Source organism: Dicentrarchus labrax, unplaced genomic scaffold, assembly GCF_905237075.1.
Source record: "Dicentrarchus labrax unplaced genomic scaffold, dlabrax2021, whole genome shotgun sequence".
NCBI lineage: Eukaryota > Metazoa > Chordata > Actinopteri > Moronidae > Dicentrarchus > Dicentrarchus labrax.
Window position 1 is genome coordinate 13,695,255 of NW_026136706.1, and position 25,668 is coordinate 13,720,922.

Consider the following 25,668-nt stretch of genomic DNA (forward strand, 5'->3'; position numbering starts at 1 on the left):
GCAGACAAAATGGAGCATCGTGCTGTATAATCCAGCTGCTCAGTCCGGAGCCTTCAGCCGCTAGATGGCGACCCCAAAACATCTGCTGCTCATTGCTGGGCGTGAGATTTCTTAGGGAATGAGCCATTGATTTATATAGAAGCATTCAGTGCTGTGTGTGTGTGTCTCCCCTTTCAGTTCTCCTGTGTCACACCTGCAGCTGTGTCAGCAGAAAATCAGTTTTCAATCTTCTCCGGAGGAGGAGAGTGTTTGCCTGGTGAAACAAAGTAAATAAAATGCTACTAGCAGAATATAATGAGGGTTAGAATAACAACTCAAACAATAGCTGAAGGTAATACTGCAAATAGTGTACTAGCTGTAAGTATAAATCACTAAACAATCAATGCATGAGTATATAACAGGTCTTTATTGGCACATCAGTTGATAGATGTAGATTACATTTGTATTATATATTGTACATACAGTAAAAAAGTACTATTTATTATACATAAACCTAATTTATAATAACCAAGAAATCCTAATATAGGAAAATCAGGAAAATTATCTCTTTGAATGCAAAAGTTCATGATTTAACAGCAGTGTGTGTTTTGGTTGCGTTTATATAAATGTGTTATTGCAGAGTTAGACAATATATCCAAATCATTGTATTTCTTTTTTTTTTTTTAAACACAGAATTACCAGTTTACTATAAACATACATACATTATAATGAATTCCAATATAACAGCCCTGCAACACATCTAATCTCTTATAAAGCTTTTCATGTTCAGTTTTGTCAACAGTGTTAGAGAGGTGATCCATTCAGCTTTGTTACAGTAGTTATACTAGTTGCAACTCATTTACATACATGAGGGAAATATTTAAAATGATTATACAATTAATATACTTCAGGTTCAATCAGTATCTCTGATACAGTGTAAACAAAACCTCTAAGCTCCATAGAGATATGATTTATTGCAGGATTGTAAAGAATTGCATTATTTTCCCAAGTTATACGTGAACTGGTAACTAAGTGAAGGCTCACAGTCTAGAGATATTATGACTGATAATGACAGAAAGCACAACAGGCTCCCACAATATCATCCACAATCACAGTTAAAGCGCAATATAGCTGCAGTTCATTGGCTGTTTATCATTAATAAGATCCTCGTTGTTAAAGTAAATTAAGAAATTAAAGACGTTCATGGTGTTGATTTAAAGCTTGTTGTGGGTATTTGAGATTTAAAGCTGGCTGTGGAGTTTCTTGATGACTTCTCTCCATCTTTGGATGGGTGGGCTGCCACTGGCCACCAGCCTCCTGAGGAGGTTGCAGGGCTGCATGTAAGGCACATCAGGGTGAGCCTGGTGGTAGTGCTCCAGCCTCTCCAAGACCTTTGCCAGCCCCACCATACTGGCGTAGAACATGGGACCGCCACGGTGCCTTGGCCAGCCGTAGCCAAAGACATAGATGACATCGATGTCTTCAGGTCCTGCAGCTATACCATCCTCCAGGATGTGGAAGCCCTCGTTGATCAGGACGTAGAGGCAGCGCTCAAGCACTTCCTGCTGGTCTATGCGGCGTGCCACCAGGCCATGCCGGGCTCTGTACTCCTCCAGAAAGCTGTGCAGCCAAGGGTCAGACCTGGCAACGCGACCACCGGGTTTGTCATACTGGTACCATCCCTGGCCTGTTTTCTGGCCATACCGTCCCTGCTCACAGAGCAGGTCTCCCAGGGGGCTGTACCTGCGGCCTTGTCGGATCCTAGCTGATTGCCCTGTTGCCATCTCAGGCTCCGCCAGTCCGTCTCCCTTCCTGACTTTCCAGCCCACGTCGAGCCCAGAGAGATCGGACACCCTGAACACACCCATGGCAAATCCAAACTCCTCCAGCGCTCGATCTACCAGCTCAGGTGTAGCACCCTCCTCCAACAGGAAGAAAGCTTGCTCGAGGTATGGCTTCAGCATGCGGTTCCCCACAAAGCCACGGCAGTTGCCAACAGCCACACTGACTTTTCCCATCTTCTTTCCCAGTTGCATGGCGGTGGCCACGGCTTGAGGAGAGGACCGTGTCCCATACACCACCTCCAGCAGCTTCATGACGTGGGCTGGGGCAAAGAAGTGCATCCCGACCACCAGCTCTGGGTTGCGGGTTTGCGAGGCCAGGTGGTCCACGTCCAGTGCAGAAGTGTTGGTGCACAGGAAAGTGCCTGGTTTACAAACAGCGGACAGCTGCTGGAAGATTTTCTCCTTCAAGGTCATGTCCTCAAACACAGCCTCGATGACCAGGTCGGCATCTGCTACGGCCTGGATGTTTCCGCTGTAACTGATCCCATCAAGCGCAGGAGCCACCCCGCGTCTCTTCGCCCCCCGCTCCAACATGCCGGATACTGCCTGCTTTGCCTCCATCAACTGCTTCTCCTGGGTCTCCACGGCAACCACAGACAACCCTGTCTGAGCCAGGGCCACTGCTATGCCTCTCCCCATGGTGCCGAGACCTTAGAGGACAAAAACGATTGGTGACTCCGGAAAAAAAAATGTAGAAACCCATAATCACACAAAAATCAGACATTTCTGACCAAGAATTCTTTTTTGTGAAGTATACACAATACTAGACTGTAAATAGTTTTAGCCTGGCAGCACCAAGTTTTTCCAAAGCTTGCAATTTTAATGCACAAGCTGCTGAGCTTCACATATCCAGATTGTCATACATCCAATCATCCCTGCAGGGAAGAGAGGGTTCATCCATTTACACTCAGCCGAACTGTAAATGAGGGCTTAGTTACCACAGGCAACATGATTTTGGAGATGCCACACAGATAGCTTGATGAGTCAACGTTCCTTTGCTCATTGAAAGCTCAGACAAACAGAAATTAAAAGCCCAAAGCTCTTACCAATGACAGCTGCTTTATGTACAGGCCTGGGCTTGCTTGTGTCCCAGCGGGCTCCACTGGGCATGCTCCACCTGCCAACGGCTCTCTGAGCAAAGAAACAGTACTGCAGGGCGCGGGCCTGGCCTGAGGTGAAGAGAGTGGCCATCAGCTCTTTCTCCCGCTCCATGCCCTGAGTGTAAGGCAGGGTGGCAGCTGCCCGCACCGCCTGGACGCATGCAACTGGTGCTATAGCTCCGCGGGCACTCTGACGCACCTTCTGCATCACCCCATCAAACAGAGCGTCCAAATCAGACGGGCGTGGACAAGGATAAGTGCTTATACGACGGGCGTCCAGCGACTGACCTGAAACAAAAAACACAGAAGAAAAAGGACTCCAGAGGACTGACCTTTTCACTCACAGTTCTCTGACTTTTGCTACCAGTTAAAAGTTCTGGAATGACGTTTCTGTACAAATAAGCATGCATAATTTTATTTTCTAAAAGGAAAAGTGCTTCCTAGTTTCCATTAGTGCAGCTTTTTTCCCACTTTCTCCAATTTGTCAGCCAGCACTCAGTCTCGGTGTAATTGGCCACTCGATCACCAGATACCTCACAAGCTTTTAAGAGCAGAGTGATTTGACAGACCCTTTCCAAGATAATTGGAGGGACTCTGCCAGTGCAGTTCACCTTGAGTAACACAGATCTAAAATGAAATGAAAAGCAACTATTTGGTTCTGGGCAAAATACTTGGTAAATTTCCAATCCTCAGAGCAAAGGGGGGGAAATTGAATTTTTGTGAGTCTCAAGCCTGTGAGCAACCGTACAATACCGGAGCAATTTTCCAGGTGAAACTACATGAGAAGATTTAATATTAGCGCCTTAAAACTTTACAAGACAAGACTTCCTGTTTGCGGTGAGTTAAGCCTGTGAACAATGAGAGTGAAGAAGGCGGCCACTAGGCTACAGCCTTGTTAAAAGCATCTTAATTCCCATTCCTGTCTCCTCTGACATGATTACATGAGACAGTAGTCAGAATCCTCAACAGCTCCACTGAATTACACTCAGCCGTGGGTTTGGGCCAGAAACTGGGTCACCATGGCAAAGCTTAAAGGGACAGCAACCGCATCTGATCATTTATCTCCACTTACTTCAACAACTTACAATTTTGTCTAACACAAGTTAAGTCTGTATTAATATACCACAGAAGAATGAAGGAATGGCGTGGGTCATTTCAGGTCAGTCAAATGTACATCCTGTCCACACTGAAATGTCAATGAGATGTTGTGTGGCAGTGCAATGTGATTCCAATGTACTCTGGGAGGGAATTATTGCAGCGGTTAATCTGTAAATGGTTGGGCTGTGTCGATGGATTTGTTGTGACGCGTGTGGAAAGCCTGGTCGTCCTGACAGATGTAGCGGGCAGATGTTGCAACTACTGGGGTAAAAAAAGTTAATCTCGTCACCAGCCGAGACTTGAAGCTGTGCATGTGCGCGGCTTGTGTGTGTGTGTGTGTGTGTGTGTGTGTGTGTGTGTGTGTGTGTGGTATGCATTAGCCGACAAGTGCATCAATTTAAGAGCACAAACTGGTTTTTTTTCCTAAATATACACCCATGTATTTGTATGTATTTATGTTGTGTATTTTTTTATGTTTGCATCTATGGATGTAGCAGATGAAATCTATTCTAGTTGACTCAACAGCCTCGCATCTCAATGTCACAAACATTCACTCTCAGTTAGTAAATTTAGACACACATTCCCTGTCTCCATTTAACACCCCTGCTAATCAACACAAGACTGGAGTATCCGTCCACAGATTTCAGTCCTATCTCCTGAAATCTCCCACCTTGTATGCTGTTGGCTTCTCTGTCTGACTCACTCTAAGCATCAGCTTTACTAACAACACTCACTTTCTCACCCACTCAAGTCATCTTGGCAGTGTTGTGTGGAAAAAGGCATTAGTATAAAGCATAACACTGCTATCATCTTTTGATTGTAAAATGCTGTTTCGCATGCATTCCTGGAGACCTACTGTTGACATCTTGCACAAATGTAGTGAGATTGTTTGCTAAAGGTGCAATATTAGGCCATCTAAAAGGTTTCACAGCAACTTCAATTTCTTAGAAATGAGCTGTCATAGGCAAGCAAGTCAGCAATAGTTGAAGATGACGTCTCGGTAATAAGTAACTCACAACCTACAGTATAGTATGAAAACATCCTCTCAGGATCTATCTTATCTCAAATACACTTGCAAAAGAATCAAAGGTTCTTTTACAACCGGGGCTCTGCTCAGACAAGGCACCTTAAAAGATTCTTAAAGGCTTAAAGGAATCGTTTGATTGTGAAATACGCTTACTCACTTTCTTGCAGATAGTTAGATGAGATGTTTGATACTACTCATATCTGTGTGTTAAATATGAAGCTATAGTTAGCTTAGCTTAGCTTAGCATAAAGACTGGCATCAGGATCAAACAGCTAGCCTGTCTCTGTGTGCTCGGCCAAGAAGTAGACCAGCACATAACAGCAAAACCACACATACGCACTGATTTTACACTTTGGTTTTTCTGAGTATTGCACAAACAAGACATCATGTGTTAATTACTGAGCTGTAGAAGTGCTGGTAGGTGTTTTTTTTTTACCTGTGTGCAAAGATAGGCTAGCTGTTTCCCTCAGTTTAAGTTAAGATAAGCTCAGCTAAGCAACTGATCCGGGTTGTGTGATTTTTAGCATGACAGTGGTTTCAATCTTTTCATCTAACTCAGTGTCAAGAAAGCACATAAGCATATTTCAGAAATGTAAGTATTCCTTTAAAATAGAAATAAAAACGACAGAAATCTGACAGCTCTTGAATTGCGCTGAAGAATAAAATCATCCTTTATACAAGAGCAGCAGTGGAAAAATGAAAGCATGTCAGTTATTTTATGTTGAGCCTACTAGTGTTGTCTGTCAGTATTATCACAATGTAGCAAATCTGAATGGGTTACCCTTTACACAGACTGAGAAATCATTCCTCATAGACTGCAGGGACATGGCATACTTTAACAATCCATTCACTGGGTAAATGAGTCTGATTCACATGCACAGGGAAATCCTCATCCCTTCTAAATGACTGACGAGGGGCCCATTATTAATATTCTAAGAAAGTTTGTCCCTTTTCGCCCTTCTGAATAATACAGCAAAAGCAGTGAAGACATCAGAGCACATCTGACAGAGCCATGAAACATTCATGGCTTCTGTGGTGGAGGATCTGCCTGCCGTGTTTTCTGCTTCCTTTGACTTCCACAACCTGCGTGTCGGCACTTCTTGATGTCGGACTTGCCTAAAATAACTGCTCTGGGAGGAATTTCTCTTCCTTCCACCAAGTAAATTTTTAAACCAGTGAAGAGTGAGTTGATTTTATACCAGTGGGTACCTTGTGCTACCTTGTTTTGGTTTTTTTTGTGTGTGTCTCACCTGCAACACTGAGGGCAAACTTCACAGCTGCGTCCACAGTGTTCTGATCAGTAACCTGATCCACTACTCCAAGTTGCAGTGCCTCAGCAGCAGTCACATGACGGCCTGTGGGAGACATGAAGGGCGTCAAAAATCTATATGGATGACATGTGACATTTCACATTTATTAAATCAGAATATATATAGTACATATAGTACAACTGCAAACTCTTAGATTATGACGTTTAACGAATAGAGGCAAAAAAAATTACAGTTTGATTCACAGAGAAGGCTTGTCTGGCAGTGAGGATGGTTACACTAAATACATGCTGACCTCTGCTGGTCAGGATGGTGAACTACGAATCTCAAAGTGACAGCAGCGGCTCTCTTGTACACAAGGTTTATGTGCAATCAACGACTCTGTCAAGGCAGGGACATTCGCATGTTGCACATTTGCCAAGACATACGCTGACTTCTTTATATTTATGGATACTTCCCTGTATCTGGTTTGGTATTTTAAAGAGCTTTTAAACTACTATTATCAACTCTGTAACAGTCAGGCAAGGTTAACCTGTCTTTGCTACCTGTGGTGATGAGGTTTAATGCGGCAGGGACTCCGATGAGCCTTGGCAGTCGCTGTGTTCCCCCTGCAGCTGGCAACAGACCCAGAGTCACCTCTGGAAGCCCCAGTTTGGCCTGAAAAGGACACAAAGGCATACAGTTTGATAAATTGAAGATGCTGAACAGCGTCGGGTTTGCTTTACATTCACAGAGACAGCTTTCTCTGGACAGTAAATACATTACACAGATTATTACATGGCCTAGAAGGGTGAAAAACATTCTCTCTGTGTTTTTCTAAATCGACCAAACAAAAATGAACAATAACAATTCGATGAACAGTCACTCTGTAAGATGTGAGATAACGCTGTCAGTTAAGACATTGATGCAGCTCGACACTGACATTAGAGAGACGCTGACAGAGAGAGACAGAAAGAGATCCAAAGCATGAACTAACTTTAGAGTGAGCAATTCGATAATGACAGCCAAGTGCTAACTCAAGGCCTCCGCCTAAAGCGCTTCCCTCTATGGCTGCCACCACCGGCTTGTTCGCAGCCTCGATGGCGTGGATCATCGGTACCAGCGGAGGTCCGGACATGTCTGACGCAAACTCCCTGATGTCGGCCCCTGTTACACAAAAAGAAATGAATGATGTGAACAGGAAATTCAAACAGAAAGACAGAAACACGCATCTGCTTACACATCGACACACACCAGGAGGAAGAAATAAAACTTATTAAGTTTATCAAATAACACAGTTGTAGATGTTATTTAATACAGATAAACTATTGAAGAATATTAATACAAGGCTCCTGGTTTACTTTTGATTCTGTCCTAATATGGTTCCTGCTCTCATCAGCACTTGAGGTGCTATTTTTGTGAACGCTGAGCGTGCAGCTTTTCTATGTGTTCTTGATAAAATCCAGCTCCAGTTTATATGAAACAATAACAGTAATATCCTCTTATATTTATTCTCTCCATGGTTGCTTCCAGGCTAAAGTTGATCAAATCAACACAAAACAAATTATAACTTTAAAATCTATGAAATATGCTTTTCATTCACAATGCGTTGCTTTTACACATTTATATACTTTTATACAGAAAAGAATAAACATGTCCTCACCTCCACAGAATATTCCATTCTGGCCACAGATGACCACAGACTTCACCTTTGGCTCACTGAGTGCTCTCTTCACCGTGTCAACAATGCCATGCCTCACCGCTGCACTGTATAAAATAAACACAAACATTTTTACATCATACTGGATGTACAAAAGATACAATACAAAAAGTCTATCCTTTAAATTATTATTAGCAAGGCTTAAGGGACAGTACAGACTTTTCTGCTACAGCCTACATACATTTTAAATGTTACCCCAAAAATAAATGTACCCAATATAAACAAGCCTTACAATATATTTTATTGCATCATTTCTATGTGACGCTCTGAACATGGCAAATAATTACCATTTACTTATTTTCTATGCTTCCACCCTTCACTGTCACAACCAATTTCGATGAATTCATCTTAAATAAAAGGCAGTGAAAAGTGCCCGGTGGCATGTTAAATTCAGCAGATGTGCATTATTTAGAATATGACATACATTATATATGGAACAGGTTTCTGTCAAATGTGGCAGCGGTGGCCTAAATAGCGCAGCAAGCAGGATGAATCTTTGTGAGAAAAATGCCTCTGCCTCATTACCACAACTGAGGTGCCCATGAGCAAGGCTTTCTAACCATTAACTGCTCCAGTAGTGCTGCTCATTCACCAGCAGATCAGGCTTTGTTTGTAAAAATCCTGCATTCAAAATGTTACTTAAATAAAAGATACAGAAGTATTACCAGCTAAATATACCTAAAGTATTAAAAGTATTCATTGTGCAGCACAATGGCCCCCGGGGAAGTCATAATAACAGTAGGAGACTTTATTATTATTCATTTCTGGGTAAGCAACAACATTAAGTGGTTGTAGATCAAGGTTGAGCTTATTTTAACTACTTTATGTACTATTAATCTACAACAATGCATCATATTTTAGAATCTCTTTTAATGTAAAATATTAACCTGCAAAGTACAATATTCTTCTCTTAAGTACAATGCTTGAATAAACCTGCTAGTTATCTTCCACCATTGATTTAACTCTTTTTATATCTTGTGCTGACAGTGAAGTAATTTCTCTTTAGCACACAAACTTGTCATGTGCACCTTTACTTGTGCAAGTTTGTCCTTGGACCTCTAACGCTTCTATAAAAGACCAATCTTGCATTAAACCGTCTTCCCTCAAGATAAACAAACACTTGAGTGAACATCATGGACCTTGTTTTTCCACTTCAGCTCACCTGAGTGCGTTGACAGGCGGATTCTTGAGAGTAATCAAGCCAACAGAGCCCGAAACGCAAGAATACTGAGCCATGGAGCCTGCCGAGCAAACACTGCAAGCTATCACACTTGTTGTTCGTGTGAAGAGTGAACTTTGTAACGTCCCTCCTGCTGGCAGGACTTAACGCTACCCTTTAACACACTTTTTTTTTTTTACTCCATGAAGCCACGCGTAGTTCCTCAAACGGTCTTCCTCGTCGTCTTGGTGATTGTGTTCCAGTGTCGGTTGGTTAGCAACCACCGTTAGCAACCACCAGCGCACCCGTCTGGCCTGGAGCCGATCAGAAAACTACATTCTCTCTCTTTATCTTTCTGTTGTGTCTCTTTTAATACGCCGTTACATACATTATGTAAAAGTAGCACGTAAATAACTATCTACTAATATATATATATATGTTTTATCTTTAATATAACAATAGCCACAAATCTGTGCGGTTGTGACGTCACTGCAGCCGTTGCCATGGATCCGCATTAAAAAACGGATACGATTCCTTTCCTATTTATATTTGTTTACAATCTACAGAAACACTTGATTTGTATGAATATATATATATATATATATATATATATCACTGATATAAACATTGTATGTTGTTGGACATTGTTGCTTTTTATATATTTATATATAGTATATATTGGAAAAGCGTTCATGTCACATTCATCAGTTTACACATTATCTGACTTTTCAAACAGTTGGAAAATTACTATGTAAAAGAAAAAAATAAGTTATTTATATAAATACTTTATGTGTAAGTTCTTTACCTTGTGTTTCATTAAAAACTTGTTATTTTATATACAATTTTATTTCTTTATATTTATTCCTTTTCTTTTATTATGTGTGTTTATTGTTGTTGATATTGGTGGTTCAAAATGATCATTTTTCACTGTATCGACATATTTGTACAATGTATTGCGATATTTGTACTTCTGAAATTTGATCAATAAAAAAAAGTATAAATACCACTGCAGGGAGATTCACACAGTGCTAAAGCTCTTCCAGAGATTTCCTTACACAACATTATTTACAGTTGAACATGAAAAGAAATACATGAATAAAGAGCGAGCTGTTAAATGTGATAAAAAAATAATATAAGTCACATTATAATTTCACTCATTTATCATTAAGTTGAAGTCTTGGTCCAAATCCAGAAAACATGTTTTTGGACTTTCAGGGATTTTCATTTTATTGTTATGTACCTGTATCCATTAATGGTGGGTGGCTCTGATTTCAGCACTTCATTATGACATCCTTTTTACTTGCTGCCAGAAGTATTTCTACTAATTTCTTATCATTGCTATTCCATCCTTCAAATGAGATGTCACCCATGCACTCCCACACATACAAACACATTACTAATGTTTATTAATTGTATGCCAATAGGACGTATTTACCCAGTATATGTTTATTTTTATCTATGTTTGTTCAGCTTTGTTGTCCTAGTTTTAGCTGTATGTGAGTCTAATTGTTTGTGTACTTTTTGGCTGACAAAGCTTGTTAGTGATTCTAATTTAGTTAACAGACTACATTATTGCTGTTAACTCAAGGCAGTAATGTGACACTAAAGATGCCAGCTGTCGTTAAACTTCAAAGAAATCAGTAAAGCAGGTTTAACATGTAATCAAAAAAAAAACAAAAAAACAATTGGGGCAAGAAAGATGGGTCAGCGAGGGGAAAGGGATTAAATTAAAATGAGTGTTAAAGTTATGGTAGGCAGTGGAGACAGGAGAGAGTGGACAGGCAAGGTTAAGAATGGGGTACTGAAAATGCCCCAAAACTTTGAAAATGGTAGGAAAACACTAAACAGGCTTACGTGAGGAAGAAGAGTCAGTGGGGCCTGTGGTTTTGTACTGTAGGTTTGGGACAGATAGGGATGATGGGGAAACTGAGGGAATTAGGGGTGCAGGAATTCACATTGTAAACATTACTAAGTACGGGTGAGAGAGCACAGGTTAGGGCAATGGTTCCCAACCTGGTGGTAAGGAGGTTGCCAAAGCTTCATGGGGGGGTCGTGAGACCTTCTTGACTTTAACGCATTTAGAAAAACTTAAAAAATATACCCAGTAGGTCTATATTTCATTGTCCTGCATTAACAAAGAGTATGCAGTTATAACATGAATTGGTCAAAAAAAAAAGTAAGTTAAGTATTTATGATTGTTAAAAATGTTTATAAAAACATAATACAGACACAAAATTGTATAAAAAGCTCCTAAAAATGTCACTATTATATATTAAATATTCACATGAAATAATCTGCTTAAAATGAATTGAAACTTGCAGCATTTGTTGTATTATTATCATTGTACAGCTCATCAGTTGTTCTCTATTATTATTGTTATGTATTGAATATAACATGAAATATGTAATTTAGTAATTTACCTCAATAGAAAATTGGTCCCTTAAGGAAAAAAGCTTGGGACTGACTTACACTCCGGAGCAGAAGGTGGTGATAATGCACCAATAAGCTGGATGTAAACGTCTACCGCCATTAAACAACAAGAAGAAGAACCTTAAACCAGAAGGAGAAGAAGAACCAGCTGTTGCCATTGTTTCCTGCTGCGTTTACTGACAACCAGGTGGAGGTGAAACCGGGGTTTGTGGCGCACAATAAGTGAGGAATATGCGCTCACTTGTCGGACTAATCTGTGTTATCACTGCAGCCAGCTTGTACCTGTACTCACTGTCCCTCTACCTTCCCGCGGGACCCCGACGACGTCCTCGTCCGACCGCCGACGGGAAACATGTGGAGACATCAGAGTCCGAGCAGCCTGACAGCTCTGAAGAAGACAGCAGGTGACTGACGATATTAGCTTTTAGTCAGAGTAAATAAAGTCTATATGTTGTTATAGCCGTATAAATATATCTACTGTAGGTTAGTATTGCTCACCCAGTGTCTCCTTCATACACAGACACACAGATAACACCACAACAAGAGTAGATAGATAACAATAATGCTTTATGTTAATGGTGTGGCGTTAAATGTTCACATTGAGTCTGTGTAATAGCTACGTTACACAATTGTCTGACAGAGTAATGGATGAATGAATGAATGAATGAATATTATTTTAGCTACTCTATAAACAGAACTCTTTCTGCTCAGGCTAGACGAATTAAATTATTGGTCAACAAAGCTGTAATTAATCTTTATTTATGCATGTGACTATAGCAATGTTTTATATATGAAATAAGATAGGGCTGCAACTGTTTCATTATTAATTAATAATTTCGTTATTAATTAATAATTATTAGTTAATTCGCCATTAATTTATCTGTTAAATGAAGTGATTAAGTGATTGTTAAGGTCTCTAAATTGTGAAAATGTCCATCATAATTTCATAAAGCTTCAAACCTAAAGTTGAACAGTTTACAATAACACAGAACAAGGGAGAGATTTTGTTTGTTGCGCTAGAAAAAATACTCATTGATTATCAGAAACATTTTCTGATTATTTTTCTTCCATTTACTAATTTATTAATCAACTAGTTTTATTTCTAGTAAACACCGATGAACAAATATGAACAAACGTTTAAGTATCAACCTCCTCAAAATGCTGACTATTAGATGTATGATTTTATATTTGTTAGCAGATATACTGTGTCAATATTGACATATATGTGATTACAGTATCTTCAGTTAGTTTATTTCCCAACCCTGTGTATTCATAAAAGAAGAGCAGATGATGTAACTAACTTGAGTGCGGTTGTTCTCGCAGGTTAAAGTTCCCTTCAGACTTGGAGGAGCTGAGGGAACTGGCCGAGCTCCTGCAGTTTTACAAGACAGAGCACACTGGATATGTCCTGCTACTCTTCTGTAGTGCATATCTCTACAAGCAGTCCTTTGCCATTCCTGGATCCTCGTTCCTGGTAGGGTAAAAAAATAAATGAAAAAAGTTTTAGATGTTCTCTGTACTGATGCTGCATAACAAGGCAGAAACTGTGGACGTTGATATTTATTTTGTTGGATGTTTTAAAACATGATTAAAGCATTTTTTTATTAATTTGTCACAGCCTTTTTACACATTTGACAGGAAAACATGACAAATTGGTTTAAATTTGTCAAACAACTGTCATACCTGGTATGTAAAAAAGGCTTGCATGCTAAAAATAAAAAAAAAGGCACTTGACCTGTATGTGGCGTGCGGCTTGGATCTCTTCTTTAAAGACGCACTGTGGAGGATAAAAATATTCAGCTTGCTCAAGCAACAAAAGGATTGTCAGCCATGCTGGACTTCCCCACTTACTTTAGTTTAATCTGCACAACTGAGTGTTCAGTACAGAGAAACAGCCTCAGCCACATACACCACATGCTGGTTACAGTTATTGTCACCCAACGTCTCGCCCTTAAAACCACTGTAAGACCACAGAGTATTTCTCTCTTTTACAAGAAGAGACACAGTAGATCTGTATGTTCAGAGCTGATCGTTACACAGATGTTATTGATGTCTAATAACCGAGGCCTTCTCCACTTGTCGTTGTGCAGAACATTCTCGCAGGAGCTATATTTGGACCATATGAAGGACTGCTTCTTGCCTGTGTTCTCACCACCGTGGGCTCCACCATGTGCTACCTCCTGTCCCGGGCCTTCGGAAAACACTACATTGTTAACCTCTTCCCTGATAAAGTGTCCATGCTGCAGAGGAAGGTAGGAATTTGTGACACATGGCAAAAAAAAAATTAAGACTGTTGACTTTATCCACAAAATAAATATGCAAAATATATCTTAATACATAAAAACATAACCCCCTGTCTCAACAGCCACAACTATCAGTTACATAGAAAATGATTGTACACATACACTCAATGAAAACCACGTATCCTTGCGATTCTTCTTGTAAAATCTTTAAGGATATGTGATGTAAACCTTCACAGATTTTACCACCTCTCCTAGGATTTGTTATGGACTAATATCTCTGATTTAGTATGAAATATGACACCTATGTGAACGGAAAGTGATGCTACATACTGAGAATGAGTCAGAGACTTAATTGAATGCCTCCATTGAGATATAAAGTTATATTTTCCTGATGCGAGAGCTCTACTTTCACATGAAATTGTGTGGGTTTTTTTAAAATCTGATTCTATAACAAGATCAAATGTGATGATTCGTGTCACATTCCTGCCAGACCTGTTTTATAGCTGCCAAAGTTATCAACGTTCAACCTAATGCAACACCTCTTTGTAACTTTATTGTTGTTACTGTCATTTGACACTTTTATTACAGTATCAGAAACCAGTGTGGCAAACATTGACACAAATTACAGAAAGAAAAGTACATCTACTGTCCTTTCATAGACCATAACGTCTCATTCAACATCTCATCTTTATCTCCCAGGTCGAGGAGAACCAGGACTGTTTGTTCTTCTTTCTGCTCTTCCTGAGATTCTTTCCCATGACTCCCAACTGGTTTCTGAACATGTCTGCCCCGATTGTCAACATCCCCATCACCTTCTTCTTCTGCTCAGTCTTCATTGGTAAGTGTGTGTAGATCACCTCATTTGTGGCTTTCTGGAGTTTTCAGTAAATTATATAATGACACACACACACACACACACACACACACACAGACCATTTTCCATTTTTAGTTCCCCCAGATAAATAATGTAAACACTAAACACTGTAAACAAAGCAACAGGTGGCAATTAACAAAGCTTCAAAGTGCAGATTGCCAGACCTGTTTTTAGTTATCATTCAACCTAATGCAGCTCCTCTTTGTACCAGCATTTGTTATTCTGTGTCTCCAGATTTAAAGTATCTATTACTTTGTCCGATTTTTTACAAATTGACCCAAAAAAATGCATAAATTCAAACAAAAATACCAGAGCATTTCTCTCAATACTGCAAATAAACCCTCTTATAATGCTCTAGCTTGTTCTTGACCTTCTGTCTGCTTTTGTAGGCCTCCTGCCATACAACTTCATCTGTGTCCAGACAGGCGCCATGCTGTCTGAGGTGTCTTCGCTGGATGACTTGTTCTCCTGGGAGCGGCTGCTGCAGCTGCTGGCCATCGCCTGCATGGCTCTGCTGCCCGGCGCCCTCATCCGCCACTTCAGTCAGCGGCGTCTCAAACTGGACGTGCAGCCACAGAACGGGCTCATCCCAGATAAGAAGGTCCAGTGATTTGTTCTGGGAGTGAGTTTGTTCCCTGGTGCTTTGATGCCCCCTGTGTGGCGACTCTACAGAAAACCTTTTGTGAAAAAAAGGTTTATTTTTATCTGGAGTGCTCTACATTTCTGCAGCCACCTGGCGATGGAATTGCAGCTTTTAGAAAAATAAGGCTGGCAGTTCAGTATGGCACAGTGAGATTTGAAGCCAAGTATTTTGTGTTACCAAACACTGGTGTTTCTGTGCCATAGCATGCACAGGATATGTATATAGATGTATGAATGTACAGTAATCATACGGATTGAGTGAAGGGTTTTAAGGTAATGTTGCTCTTGCACTCGTGGCACAGTAATAGTCCTGCTTCAGTGTAAACAGCTGGTGTTTTAAGTGCCTGTCATGCAGTCAAACGTCTACCTCCAACATGGAAATGTAAATATAACAGCCTACCGCTGTTTGTAGTGGCTGGGTGGTTTAGATGATTAGGGATTGTTTGTGTTTGTGAAACACTAACTGTTTGCAGCATATATTGTACAACCTGAAGTTGTATTTTTGTTGTTTGACAATCACATTTTGCAGTTTGGAGGACAATTTGTACTATTTTTCAACGTGTTTAAATTGTGTAATTTAGAGACCAGAGTTTGACCTCAAGAGTGCTGTGTTTGGGAGTAATTTTAGGTAATGTATTAAATTACATTAGGACTTTTGTGACTAAGTGTCCATGTCTCTTTTACCTTGTCAGGATCTCTAATCAGCTGGACTTTTATCTGAAAGGGAATTTCCCGTTAATTCAGTCAGTGTGAGGCCTCTGTTAAATTGAGCCTTAATATTGATTTGAAATCTTTCTCTTTGCTGCCTCTTTTTACGGTCCATGTGTCTTTTGTACAGTAATGGTCCAACAGCATGTACCTGGCACAAAGTGTTATTTTAAAACTCTTTCTTTATGTTGGTTAATATTTAAAATGATATGTCAGCTTTCTGTTTACTTAAAGATGTAAACTCTGTAATTCCCAGTTTGGCTGGTATATTTGTGTTATGTCAGGTCACAAATGATGTGGCACCTTTTTATTTCAGAGATGAAAAAAACGTTGAAATAATAAAACAACGGTGAAGTACTGTTTTATTTTTTTCAAATATTCTTTATTGCTCAGATCCAGGTTGCTCAGCAATACAGTTCACTCACAACTCAAAACAACAGCATGGCTGTTACCAGAAAGGCATGGATCCATGAGATGTACTAAAAATGGATCAAAGTCTGTCCAGCGCACAGTCACCGATTACCTTGAGGTGTTTGGGACCTTTTGGCCCGTGGGAAATGTAGGACTTGAGGGTTTTTACCTACTGAGGAAACAAAAGGAATCTCCCAAATGGTGAAATGCAGTTAAGAAATGGATCCATGTAAAACCACTACTGAAAGTCTAGTGCTATATGAAGTGTAGTACATACTGGATCGCCTACAACAGTCTCATGCAATGCTTTGTGTTTTCTCATTTAATAACAAGACAGGACAAAAAACACTGCTGTGGTTCTGCATACATCTGACCAGACTTTACTAAATCCTTCCTCAGCTAATCCATAACCATTTATTTTGTTTTGGATGGTTGTTGAATGCCCTCTTTTCTGTTCAGTCCCAAAGGCAGAACAAGTTTGATCAGCTTTTGTTTAATCAGACCTGGATACTCTTGTCAAACCTCCTTCTTTTGCATGTCACAGATTCTTTTATTTTGCCTTTCCGATTCCCAAATCTGTTCAAAATCCTAGCTCGGATATTTGTCAACCACAATTTAACATGTAGTATTATTGGTAGTGATCTAAAAGGAATGAATATTAAAGCAAAGAATGCCAGCTAATGCTCCAGACTACATTATTAAATCAGTGTAAATGACGAGAAAACCAGATCAACAGAAAACAAGAAAGAGGAAAAAAAAGCCTAAACTATCCAACCACCATGTGATATGACTAGCAACACAGTACACCCTCAGTGATGTGTGTAATTGTGGTTTTTCTGGTACTGAATATTAATGTCTAGCAACACCCCACAAAACCTAGAAACACCAATCCTTGGAAGTAAAATTAAAAAGGTTACTATCATCTGGACAAGTTTCAACCTCAGATTGCGGTTGGCTTACAGATGTCTCGACAACACCACAGTGAAACCGAACCAGCTGGAGGGAAACCTGCACTTAACTGTATAAAGAGCCAAAAACACAAGAGAGACAGAGGTCTGAAGAGTCCTCTGCAATGCAAGAAAAGAGCCTCAACTTCACAACTGTTCTAAAAAAAAAAGCTACTTCTGACAGTCAAACAAAACCATGACCAAACTACGATTTCCAGTGCTACTGTGAAAAGCCGTTTTCTCCACGACATACCCTACTACAGTGAAGAAGACCACCACAGGAGTCATGCGTTCGAGTAGAAGCACCGTACTGCATTTGTGTGGGTGAGGTCAGGGCATTTGAATCAGGTCTGGTAAGCTATCATCATCATCATCATCATCATCATCATAATCATCATCATCATCAGTATGAGGTACTGTACCGGCTGTGGGGAGGCTTGCTGAAACAGCCTCAGGCATTGTGTGAGTTTGATAGACCTTTTATGTTTTAATTTAGCACTGCTAGTCTGTGTTCACTGGGACAAAAAAAAAAGTATCTGCCTCATCTGATGACAAGTCTGCCCTCCAAAAAGTAAAAAAAAAAAAACAATCAGCTCTCAACAGTTAAAATAATTCCAAAGACAAACACTAACTTTCACTATCATCATACATTTATTTAATTCTTTTTTTCCCTACATCGGTTTTAGTTACTAAAGTCAGCCTTGGATTCTGAGAGGTAATTCTGAAATGTACAGCACAAAAAAAATTTAAAATAAATTCGGTAGATTTGATGAGAAAACCATTTAGAGGTCAGTTTTGAGGGAAGCTGTGACACTCTAAACATCTCCCACCATCTCTCACAACGCAGGTGCAGACTGGTAAGTGTTATAGAGAGACAGAAAACGATGCATTCATGTGTGACTCTATTGTACATGTTTACAGATATACAGTTATCTTGTCGTACACAGTGACATTTCAACGACTAGACTAGAGTTGTTCTACATTCTACACAGAAGACTAGGATTTTACACCATGTTCAAGAGTCCTGTCAGTGTATTTTTGCAGCTTCGTGTTTTTCTTCAAATCAACCCCAGAGTATGCTGTTATCAAACAGAGCTGGTAAGATTGAATTGGGTTGTTAAAAATGTTTTTGTTTTTTTTTCACAAGTGAATAAACTTCATTTTTTGTTTGTTTTTTTAAAAGTCTAAAAAAAACCAAAAAAAACCTGGAGGTACAGTTGGGAAAAACAGGAGGTACAGTTGGTTCATTTCTGTTTTCTATCAACTGACTTGTATCCTTTTCTTTCTTTTGATGGTGAAATCAGTACACAACATCCACATTCAGAACCACTTCGGGCAGGTATGTACCCCCTAGATCCTGCTCTTCATTCCTTTCTAGCAGAAAAATGGACTTGGAAATCCTTTGACGTGTATCATTAAGAGGTTGTATGGCGTCCAGGCAAAGACAGTCCAACAGAGTTGACTACGGTTTACAAAGTTTCACTAGTCGGCTGGACCTGAAGAGTTTAGAGATTTACTGTAGATCTTTTCTCTTGTTCTTTTTTTTTATTAAAAAAGAAAATTAAAAACGCTCAAAATGATCTGTTAACAAGGCATACAAAATGTGGAAAAAGGGGAAATGAAAGATTGGACTGAGGTACCCTGAAGCCTGAGGTAGATCACAATACTGACATGCGCACTGTTCACATCCTGACCAAAGTTAACGCGGTGGTTCACTTTACTGTTCTCCTATTTTTTCAGGTTTTTATTTATATTATTATTCATAGTCTAGTTTTCAAGAAAATAAACACTTCCCTTCAAAACAATATGGCAGTGTCCCACTGAGGAAAAAAAGAAAAGGACTTTGTTTTCTTTTTGTTTCTTATCAATAGCTCTCATCACAAAATAGGAAAAAAATAGATTCATAAATATTACTCTCTCTTTTTATATATATATACACACACACATGCACACACGCACACACACACACACACACGGAAGGAAGCTTTGCGTATTGGCAATAACCTTGCGTCTGGAAGATGAAGCTGATGGGTGATGTCTGAAAGGTGACAAATTAAGGCAACAAGCTTCCACGGTCTCCAAAGTAAAGCACAAAGGGGACACCGGGGACCTGCGTGTCCAGCGTGCTCGCAGGCCGGCCGGCCAGCTCGCCAAAATGTTAAACAGAAAAAAGGAAAAGTTGAAAGAAAAAGAGCGAGAGTGAGAATGACAATCTGTGTGTCTGTGCCTCTGGCCCGGCCTGCTGGACACGGCAGGGGTGATATTTCTAAAAAGGCTGCATATCGTACATTCACAGCTGTCATGCCATTTTAGAAAGCTCCCTGACAAGAGAGGGTTAAAGCCAAACGCGGCTGCGGTCACGTTTGCGGTTGTGTGTGTACCACAGGTCATACAGTGCCTCCCCCATAACCCCAAAAACCACCCCCACCCTCTAACCCCCAAAAAAACATTGCCTCATTGCCACTCCACACACCATGAGTCTGCACCCACCCACACACCCACCCCACCTTTCCCCTTTCTGGGCCCTCAGCTCACAGGTTGTGTGGGGCCTCGTGATGTCCTCATAAGGTAGAGCGTGTGTGGTGGTGCACATTCAAAATGATTGGTGCACCTTTGTTTTTTTTTTAAGACGTCAATTTTTTTGCTCTGGTCGTGAAGGAAAATGCCTCTAGAGACATCCCTTTTGATTTTTTTTAATATGTCAGGATAACAAGCATGACTGTAGATATAGTCTACGCTACAGCATGGGTGAGTGATACCAGTTTACTGGTAACATAAAATAAAATAAATCCCTCTGTGGCATTTAACCTCTGTTGAGCGAAAGTGGCAGTCAGTTCAATGTTATCAAAAGGCTACAGAAAAAAAAAGTGTTTCTCGACAACAAATATTTTTATCCTATTAAAAAAACGAAATGCCAGATGAGAGAGAGTGATGAGAAAGTGAAGCAGAAATTAGCAGAAAAGAAAGAAGAAGAAAAAAGGAAAAGTGTAGCATCAGCTATGAATGGTGAGAGACATTTCAAAGGGAAGTTATCTTTTGCGTTGGCACACACACAGGCTCATTACAAAGACTCAGAACCATTCACCATATTTACTTATAGGGGTTTTCTTTTTGATTTCAGTGGCCTATAATGTGAACAAACAAAGGAAACCGCTTTATGTGGCTGCCACAGCCCAATCAATCTCTGGAACAAGCGAAATATTAAAAACTACACCGAGCCGCACTGTCATTTTGATAGGAAAAAAAACAGTGCGTGCTCTCAGTGTGTATCAATATACTTTTCTACTCTGTATTAATACTGCTAAGGATAATCTCGCAATCTGAATATCATCTCAAACTCTGGTGAGAGAAGGTGTCCATTGTCACTCGCTCTCGTTTCTAACTCAAAATATCAATCACGATGCCTCGTATACTCTCGTGTTAATACAGTTGCTTTATCCATTTGTTAGGCCTATGTTAGTCCAACTTAAGAGATAACATTATGCAGGGCGACATACTATTTCCTGTTTGCCTTTTTAACTGCGAAGACAACAGTTTCCACCTTTCTTAAAGATTTTTTTTTGGTCTTTTTATTATATTATATCAGTACGGTTTCTCCCACTCTATCTGCTCTCACAGGGCTGGCAGTGCACACAATGCCCTCAGCCTTTGGCTCTCACTTGTTTCCCCCATAGTGAAGTTCTTTGGTTTAGATCGGTGCTGCTGGTCTGCCCTGCATGTCCCCCTTGGCCTTGGCCTTTGTCTGGGTAGGTCTCTGTCCGTTTGGGAGGGCTACATTCATTGGCTGGCGCCCGCTGAAGCCACCCCACTGGTCACTTGGAGTGGTGTGGTGACACGGCGGCGCCATGCTGGTGTTTCTGTTCCTGCTGTTTGACCTGCTGAATGATCTCCCGGATCTTCCTTTGTGCAGTCTGTTGGAGAGACACCACATGCAGCACAAGGTGTTAATTGATACATGAAAAGGTGTCCATATGAAAGTAAGTAGAATCACAATACACAAGTTTGTCTCTCCTCCCTCTTCTTACTAATGTGTTGCTTTGTTAAATGTAGCATGTTGATTGGTTAGGGAAACATTACGAGTATAGTCAGAGTTTATTTAGGTTGAACGGTGCTCACATCCGGTGCACAATTTCCTTCACTGCCGTAAACGACTGTATGATCTGTACTCACCTGCTGAAGTTAAGTAAAGTTCAAAAAGATCCCTTGTTGTGTGAAGTGTTTTCTATCCACGTACATCCAGACGTGAGCTAGGCTCTTAGCTTCTAACTTACTTCAAAAAGGTCCAAACAGGACAATATAAAGGGAAGGACCACCCAAACAAAACAAAAAAAGAAAAATCAAAAATTATTTAAGTAAACCTAAAATATGTCAAATGTATTTGAAAGATAGAAACTTGCATTTCTATGAATTGCAAAGCATCCAGAGGAGCAGGTTGGACTGTGTGGGTGGATGAACGTATGTATGCTTGTTTGTTTGTTTTTCTTTCTTTTTTCATTTATCTTCCTGTAATTAACTGTCTGTAAATAGTAGAGTTCACTCTTGGCTTTGGAAATAGAATCATGACAAAATAATCCTAACTCAAGGTCCACTTACTAACATTTGGGAGATTTCAACTCTATCACATTGTCTTCATCATCGAATGGAGCAAACCATGATATAGGCAAAAACTCCAGAAAAATATAGTGCAGTAAGTGAGCCTTGAGTTTAGTAAAAAAACTGAATCATAATACAAAAGTTTGTGTATGAGCATAGCGTCAAGATAAAACAACAAAGACTGATTAAAGAAGCAATGTTTGGAACTGCCTGGCAATCAGAAATGAATATGTTCTCATAAAAGTAAACATTAACATCGTTTTACTACAAAAACAGAACGAAAACAATTAATTTTGTCTCGTTGTTTCCTTTCAGTTAATGTACACCCATAGTTGACTCCCACAGGTGTTTTAACTTATGTTGCCTGATTAGACTGGGATGATTGACATCTTCCTCACTCCCGTTAGTGTCGTTGTGTCTGTTGGGGCGGGGCGGTTTTACACCTTAGTCAGTCTTATTAGTGACTGGAGTCCTGTGACATTTTCCACAACATAGATCAACTCACCTTAAACCTGAGCAGAGGTCCAAAATAACAACACCTGTGGCTTTTTGCCGGCCATTTAACTACATTATATTGTAAGTTTTACTTTACTTATATTGGTTGTTGTTGCACATAAACAGTTAGATAGTTATATAAAGTTAGGTCATTGGTGATAGTTTTCACATATTAAACCCCATACAGACAGTTGACTAGCCCTCTGAACTGTGTGGCTGCATACGGACAGTGCATACATTAGCTGACTGTTCATTTTCCTGTTACAGTGCGTTACAGTGAGAACAGAAATTAAAACTTGGTGATCCAGAGTGTGCAGAGCCATGACACAATGACAGGTGAGGAAGAAGATTTTCAAATGAATCAAATGAGGATTGTTGTTGTGAAATGTTCAAGTTAACCTCAGATTACTGAGCAGCATCAATATTGACATATGTTTTATTAGCACATGCGTGACTTCTCATCTACAGTTACAATTATTTGCAACTCTCTCTGCATACGCTGCCTACATCATACCCCGCTGCGTTAATAATAATAACAACAGCATCTCTTTGCAGGCCCTTAAACCTTGTTTTTTGCGTACCTGGCTGGCAAAGAAATGCCCACTGATTTTCACAAAGACCTCGTCGTTCTCGTCTGGAGTTTGGTCCCGCGGTACGATGACCTCAGCACTCGTAAGGTTCTGCAGCTCGTTTACCTGGAAAAAAAGACTCCAGAGATCATCATCTGGCTTTGAATTTCACCTCCAGCCGCTCTCACAAAACTCACTGACAGACAAAGGATCAAATTATGGTAAACTGAAACACTCACACTGATGAAACCAAGCAAACCAGGAGCTATTTGATGTACAGCAATCATGGGTGTGAAGCGTGTTTACTGATCTTTTAACTGTGTAAAAATGTTCTTATGTAGATTTACATAATAGCTGGGTAGCTTTTTAGTAAGGAGATTGTTGTTAAAGCTGTTTTTTTAGCAAGCAAATACCAAAGTCTAGGTGTGAAGTCGAAATGAAAAAATGAAAAGTCAAACAGCATTGTCTTCTTTGCTGTGACTTTTACATTTGGCCAAATTGTCTAATAAATATGGAGAAGAAAACAGTAAAAATGCTAAATTATTCAAAAAGGACAGTATAATTCACACAGTTAATGTAACATTAGTAAATCAGCATCCGCTCACCGTCTTGCCGCCTTTACCGATGACCCTGCCGGCTGCAGTTGAGGGAACCTTGATGTGTGTCTCCAGTTTGACCTCCTCCTTCGCTGTGAAGAAGTTCTCCTCTTTCAGCTTCCCAAATATCCGACCTTGGGCCTGGAATAAAGAGGAGGGAATGAGGCAAGGAGAGACTGGGGAAAATGGGGACACACAGTGATGCACTGCTGTTTACTATAACACATGACATATTAAATAATCATGATCTTTTAAAATACATTTGTGAATTTTAAATTGCAGTTTTATCCCCACAATGGTTGCATATGCACAATTTTACTGCATATTAATACACATTTTCATAGAGTTTTTACCTTAAACTGAGCCTCTGGGGTTCCAGTAATGATAACCATCCTCTCTGTAACATCTGGGTTCTCAGCTGGGGCAATCTGACACACACACACACACACACACACACACACACACACACACACACAGACAGACAGACAGACAGACAGACAGACAGACAGACAGGTAGGTTATGGAGACAAATAAGGTGAAAACATGCCAAAAAAACTGTGGTCATTCAATGCATGTGACCCCTGAATCATCTGAGAAGTCTGCAAATTCTTACAAATGAATGATTCGCCTTAGATCACGTTGGAGAATTCACTGACCAGCTGTCCCACCTCTCCAGACGCAGGGCTTGAGGGGCTTTCTGAAATGCTCAGCTCACTAGTCATCTCCTTTTTTGTTTGTTTTTGACCATAAATAACTAACATCCTCAGCGGTGGTCAATGAAGTGGGGCTGACTCAGACAGCACTTACTGCCAACCTGATGCCAACTCGCTCAATGTGAAGCTTTAAAAAAAAATAGTGATGCAGGTTTAGCTCTGTTGTGGATTCAACTGATCAGAGACGGTTTGACCACCTTTCTGCCCCTCCTGATTGAAGCGCTCTGTTGACACGCTCTATAAACTCACCTTGATGGAAGCTCCAGCGAAGTGGGCGAGTTGTTTGATGTGCTGGCCCTTCTTGCCGATCAGGGCCCCGACTGCCTGAGTTGGAATAAAGAGGTAGACAACCTCCTGCTCTTGAGCCTGTTGCTGAGGGAAGAAAAGACCACACAGAAAATATATTTCACTACACATTTAATAAACTCTACTACTGCTGGTGGCAGAGAAAAAAAAACATGCAAAACTTTTTTTAAATAGAAATTTTGATTGAACTCGTCACATACTTGAAGAGCAGCCGAAAACGATGACACCACATGCAAGGAAAGCTAAATTGAGCTCTCTTTGAGGGTTTTCTCTTTGGGTAAACATCCCGCGCTGGCTGGGTCTGAACGGAATATTTCCTATTAAGGCCGATGGTTGCCCTATGTTTTTGTTTTTCTTAGCATGGTAACACTCGTGTACTCGAGGTTTATAAAGTGAATCTTTACGAGCCACAGGACAACGCTGGGCTGAAAAGTCCCCTTCCAGAAATATTTGTGGTGTTCTGGTGACTGGGTGATGGTACGCAGGAATGCCAGACTCACTGTTTCAGCATAGACGCTGACTGAGAGGTTGTCATGGTCTGTTATTTATGTCTCCCTCTCGATTAGTCTTATATCTTCTTCTTTTTCTCTAGTACCTCCCATTCAAACCATAAGTCACTTGCAAAGAGAGACAAACGGTAACATCCAAAGCTTGAGTCCTAAGCTTCTTGTGTGCTTGAAATGCCCTCAACTATTTAAATAATTATCTAGAACCACACAAAAAACAAGAAATTAGTGGTTAAGTCTGATCACCAAGGCAACATTGGCTATAGTGCAGATTTTTAGGGAACATACTGAGTGCTGGTGGGGGATGGCACTTGCTGGAGGAACCCCGTACAGGCCACTGAGATGTGAAGAGTGACTCTGAAAGTGAAGTGACAAGCAGGCCGATCAGATGGCACACAAACACACACATTCACAGACACATGCACGTACACAACTCAAGCTCTTATTAGGGGGAATTTCAG

The 25,668-nt window shown here is 40.3% G+C and overlaps 3 protein-coding genes across 5 annotated transcripts in view; 1 reads left to right on the forward strand and 2 right to left on the reverse strand.

The window, feature by feature from the left end:
* Window positions 1–387: 387 nt before the first annotated feature.
* On the reverse strand, window positions 388–9,416 carry ehhadh (enoyl-CoA, hydratase/3-hydroxyacyl CoA dehydrogenase). Its single transcript, XM_051403058.1, has 7 exons — window positions 9,178–9,416; window positions 7,959–8,062; window positions 7,293–7,462; window positions 6,862–6,973; window positions 6,299–6,403; window positions 2,870–3,211; window positions 388–2,473 (listed from the first exon to the last, which is right to left on the reverse strand). Exons 1-7 carry the CDS (start codon window positions 9,249–9,251, stop codon window positions 1,221–1,223), a joined length of 2,160 nt encoding a protein of 719 aa, XP_051259018.1. The 5' UTR covers window positions 9,252–9,416; the 3' UTR covers window positions 388–1,220.
* Window positions 9,417–11,716: 2,300 nt separating this feature from the next.
* Window positions 11,717–16,433, forward strand: tmem41aa (transmembrane protein 41aa). The gene is made up of 5 exons (XM_051402633.1): window positions 11,717–12,008; window positions 12,928–13,078; window positions 13,695–13,856; window positions 14,547–14,685; window positions 15,111–16,433. The coding sequence occupies exons 1-5, from the start codon at window positions 11,836–11,838 to the stop codon at window positions 15,329–15,331; spliced, it is 846 nt and encodes a 281-aa protein (XP_051258593.1). The 5' UTR covers window positions 11,717–11,835; the 3' UTR covers window positions 15,332–16,433.
* Window positions 16,432–25,668, reverse strand: part of igf2bp2a (insulin-like growth factor 2 mRNA binding protein 2a) — a 50,181-nt gene continuing 40,944 nt past the window's right edge. For 2 of the 3 annotated variants that reach the window (XM_051402625.1, XM_051402627.1), the window contains exons 11-16: window positions 25,496–25,564; window positions 24,645–24,767; window positions 24,036–24,110; window positions 23,692–23,823; window positions 23,099–23,212; window positions 16,432–21,340 (exon numbers count right to left, since the gene is read on the reverse strand). In XM_051402625.1, the coding sequence (XP_051258585.1) occupies window positions 21,242–21,340; window positions 23,099–23,212; window positions 23,692–23,823; window positions 24,036–24,110; window positions 24,645–24,767; window positions 25,496–25,564 (612 nt within the window). In that variant the 3' untranslated portion in view covers window positions 16,432–21,241. The remainder of the gene's footprint in view (window positions 21,341–23,098; window positions 23,213–23,691; window positions 23,824–24,035; window positions 24,111–24,644; window positions 24,768–25,495; window positions 25,565–25,668) is intronic. The other variant, XM_051402626.1, reaches the window with a different exon arrangement.

Bases quoted from the DNA above. Each gene is read 5' to 3' on its own strand.
- ehhadh (XM_051403058.1), bottom strand. From the start codon at position 9,251: ATGGCTCAGTATTCTTGCGTTTCGGGCTCTGTTGGCTTGATTACTCTC. The intron at 6,974-7,292 runs GTTAGTTCATGC...TGTCCTTTTCAG, and splicing joins ATCGAATTGCTCACTCTAAA to GCCAAACTGGGGCTTCCAGA. The intron at 2,474-2,869 runs GTAAGAGCTTTG...TTGTCCTCTAAG, and splicing joins ACATAAAGCAGCTGTCATTG to GTCTCGGCACCATGGGGAGA.
- tmem41aa (XM_051402633.1), top strand. From the start codon at position 11,836: ATGCGCTCACTTGTCGGACTAATCTGTGTTATCACTGCAGCCAGCTTG. The intron at 13,079-13,694 runs GTAGGGTAAAAA...GTCGTTGTGCAG, and splicing joins TTCCTGGATCCTCGTTCCTG to AACATTCTCGCAGGAGCTAT. The intron at 14,686-15,110 runs GTAAGTGTGTGT...CTGCTTTTGTAG, and splicing joins CTTCTGCTCAGTCTTCATTG to GCCTCCTGCCATACAACTTC.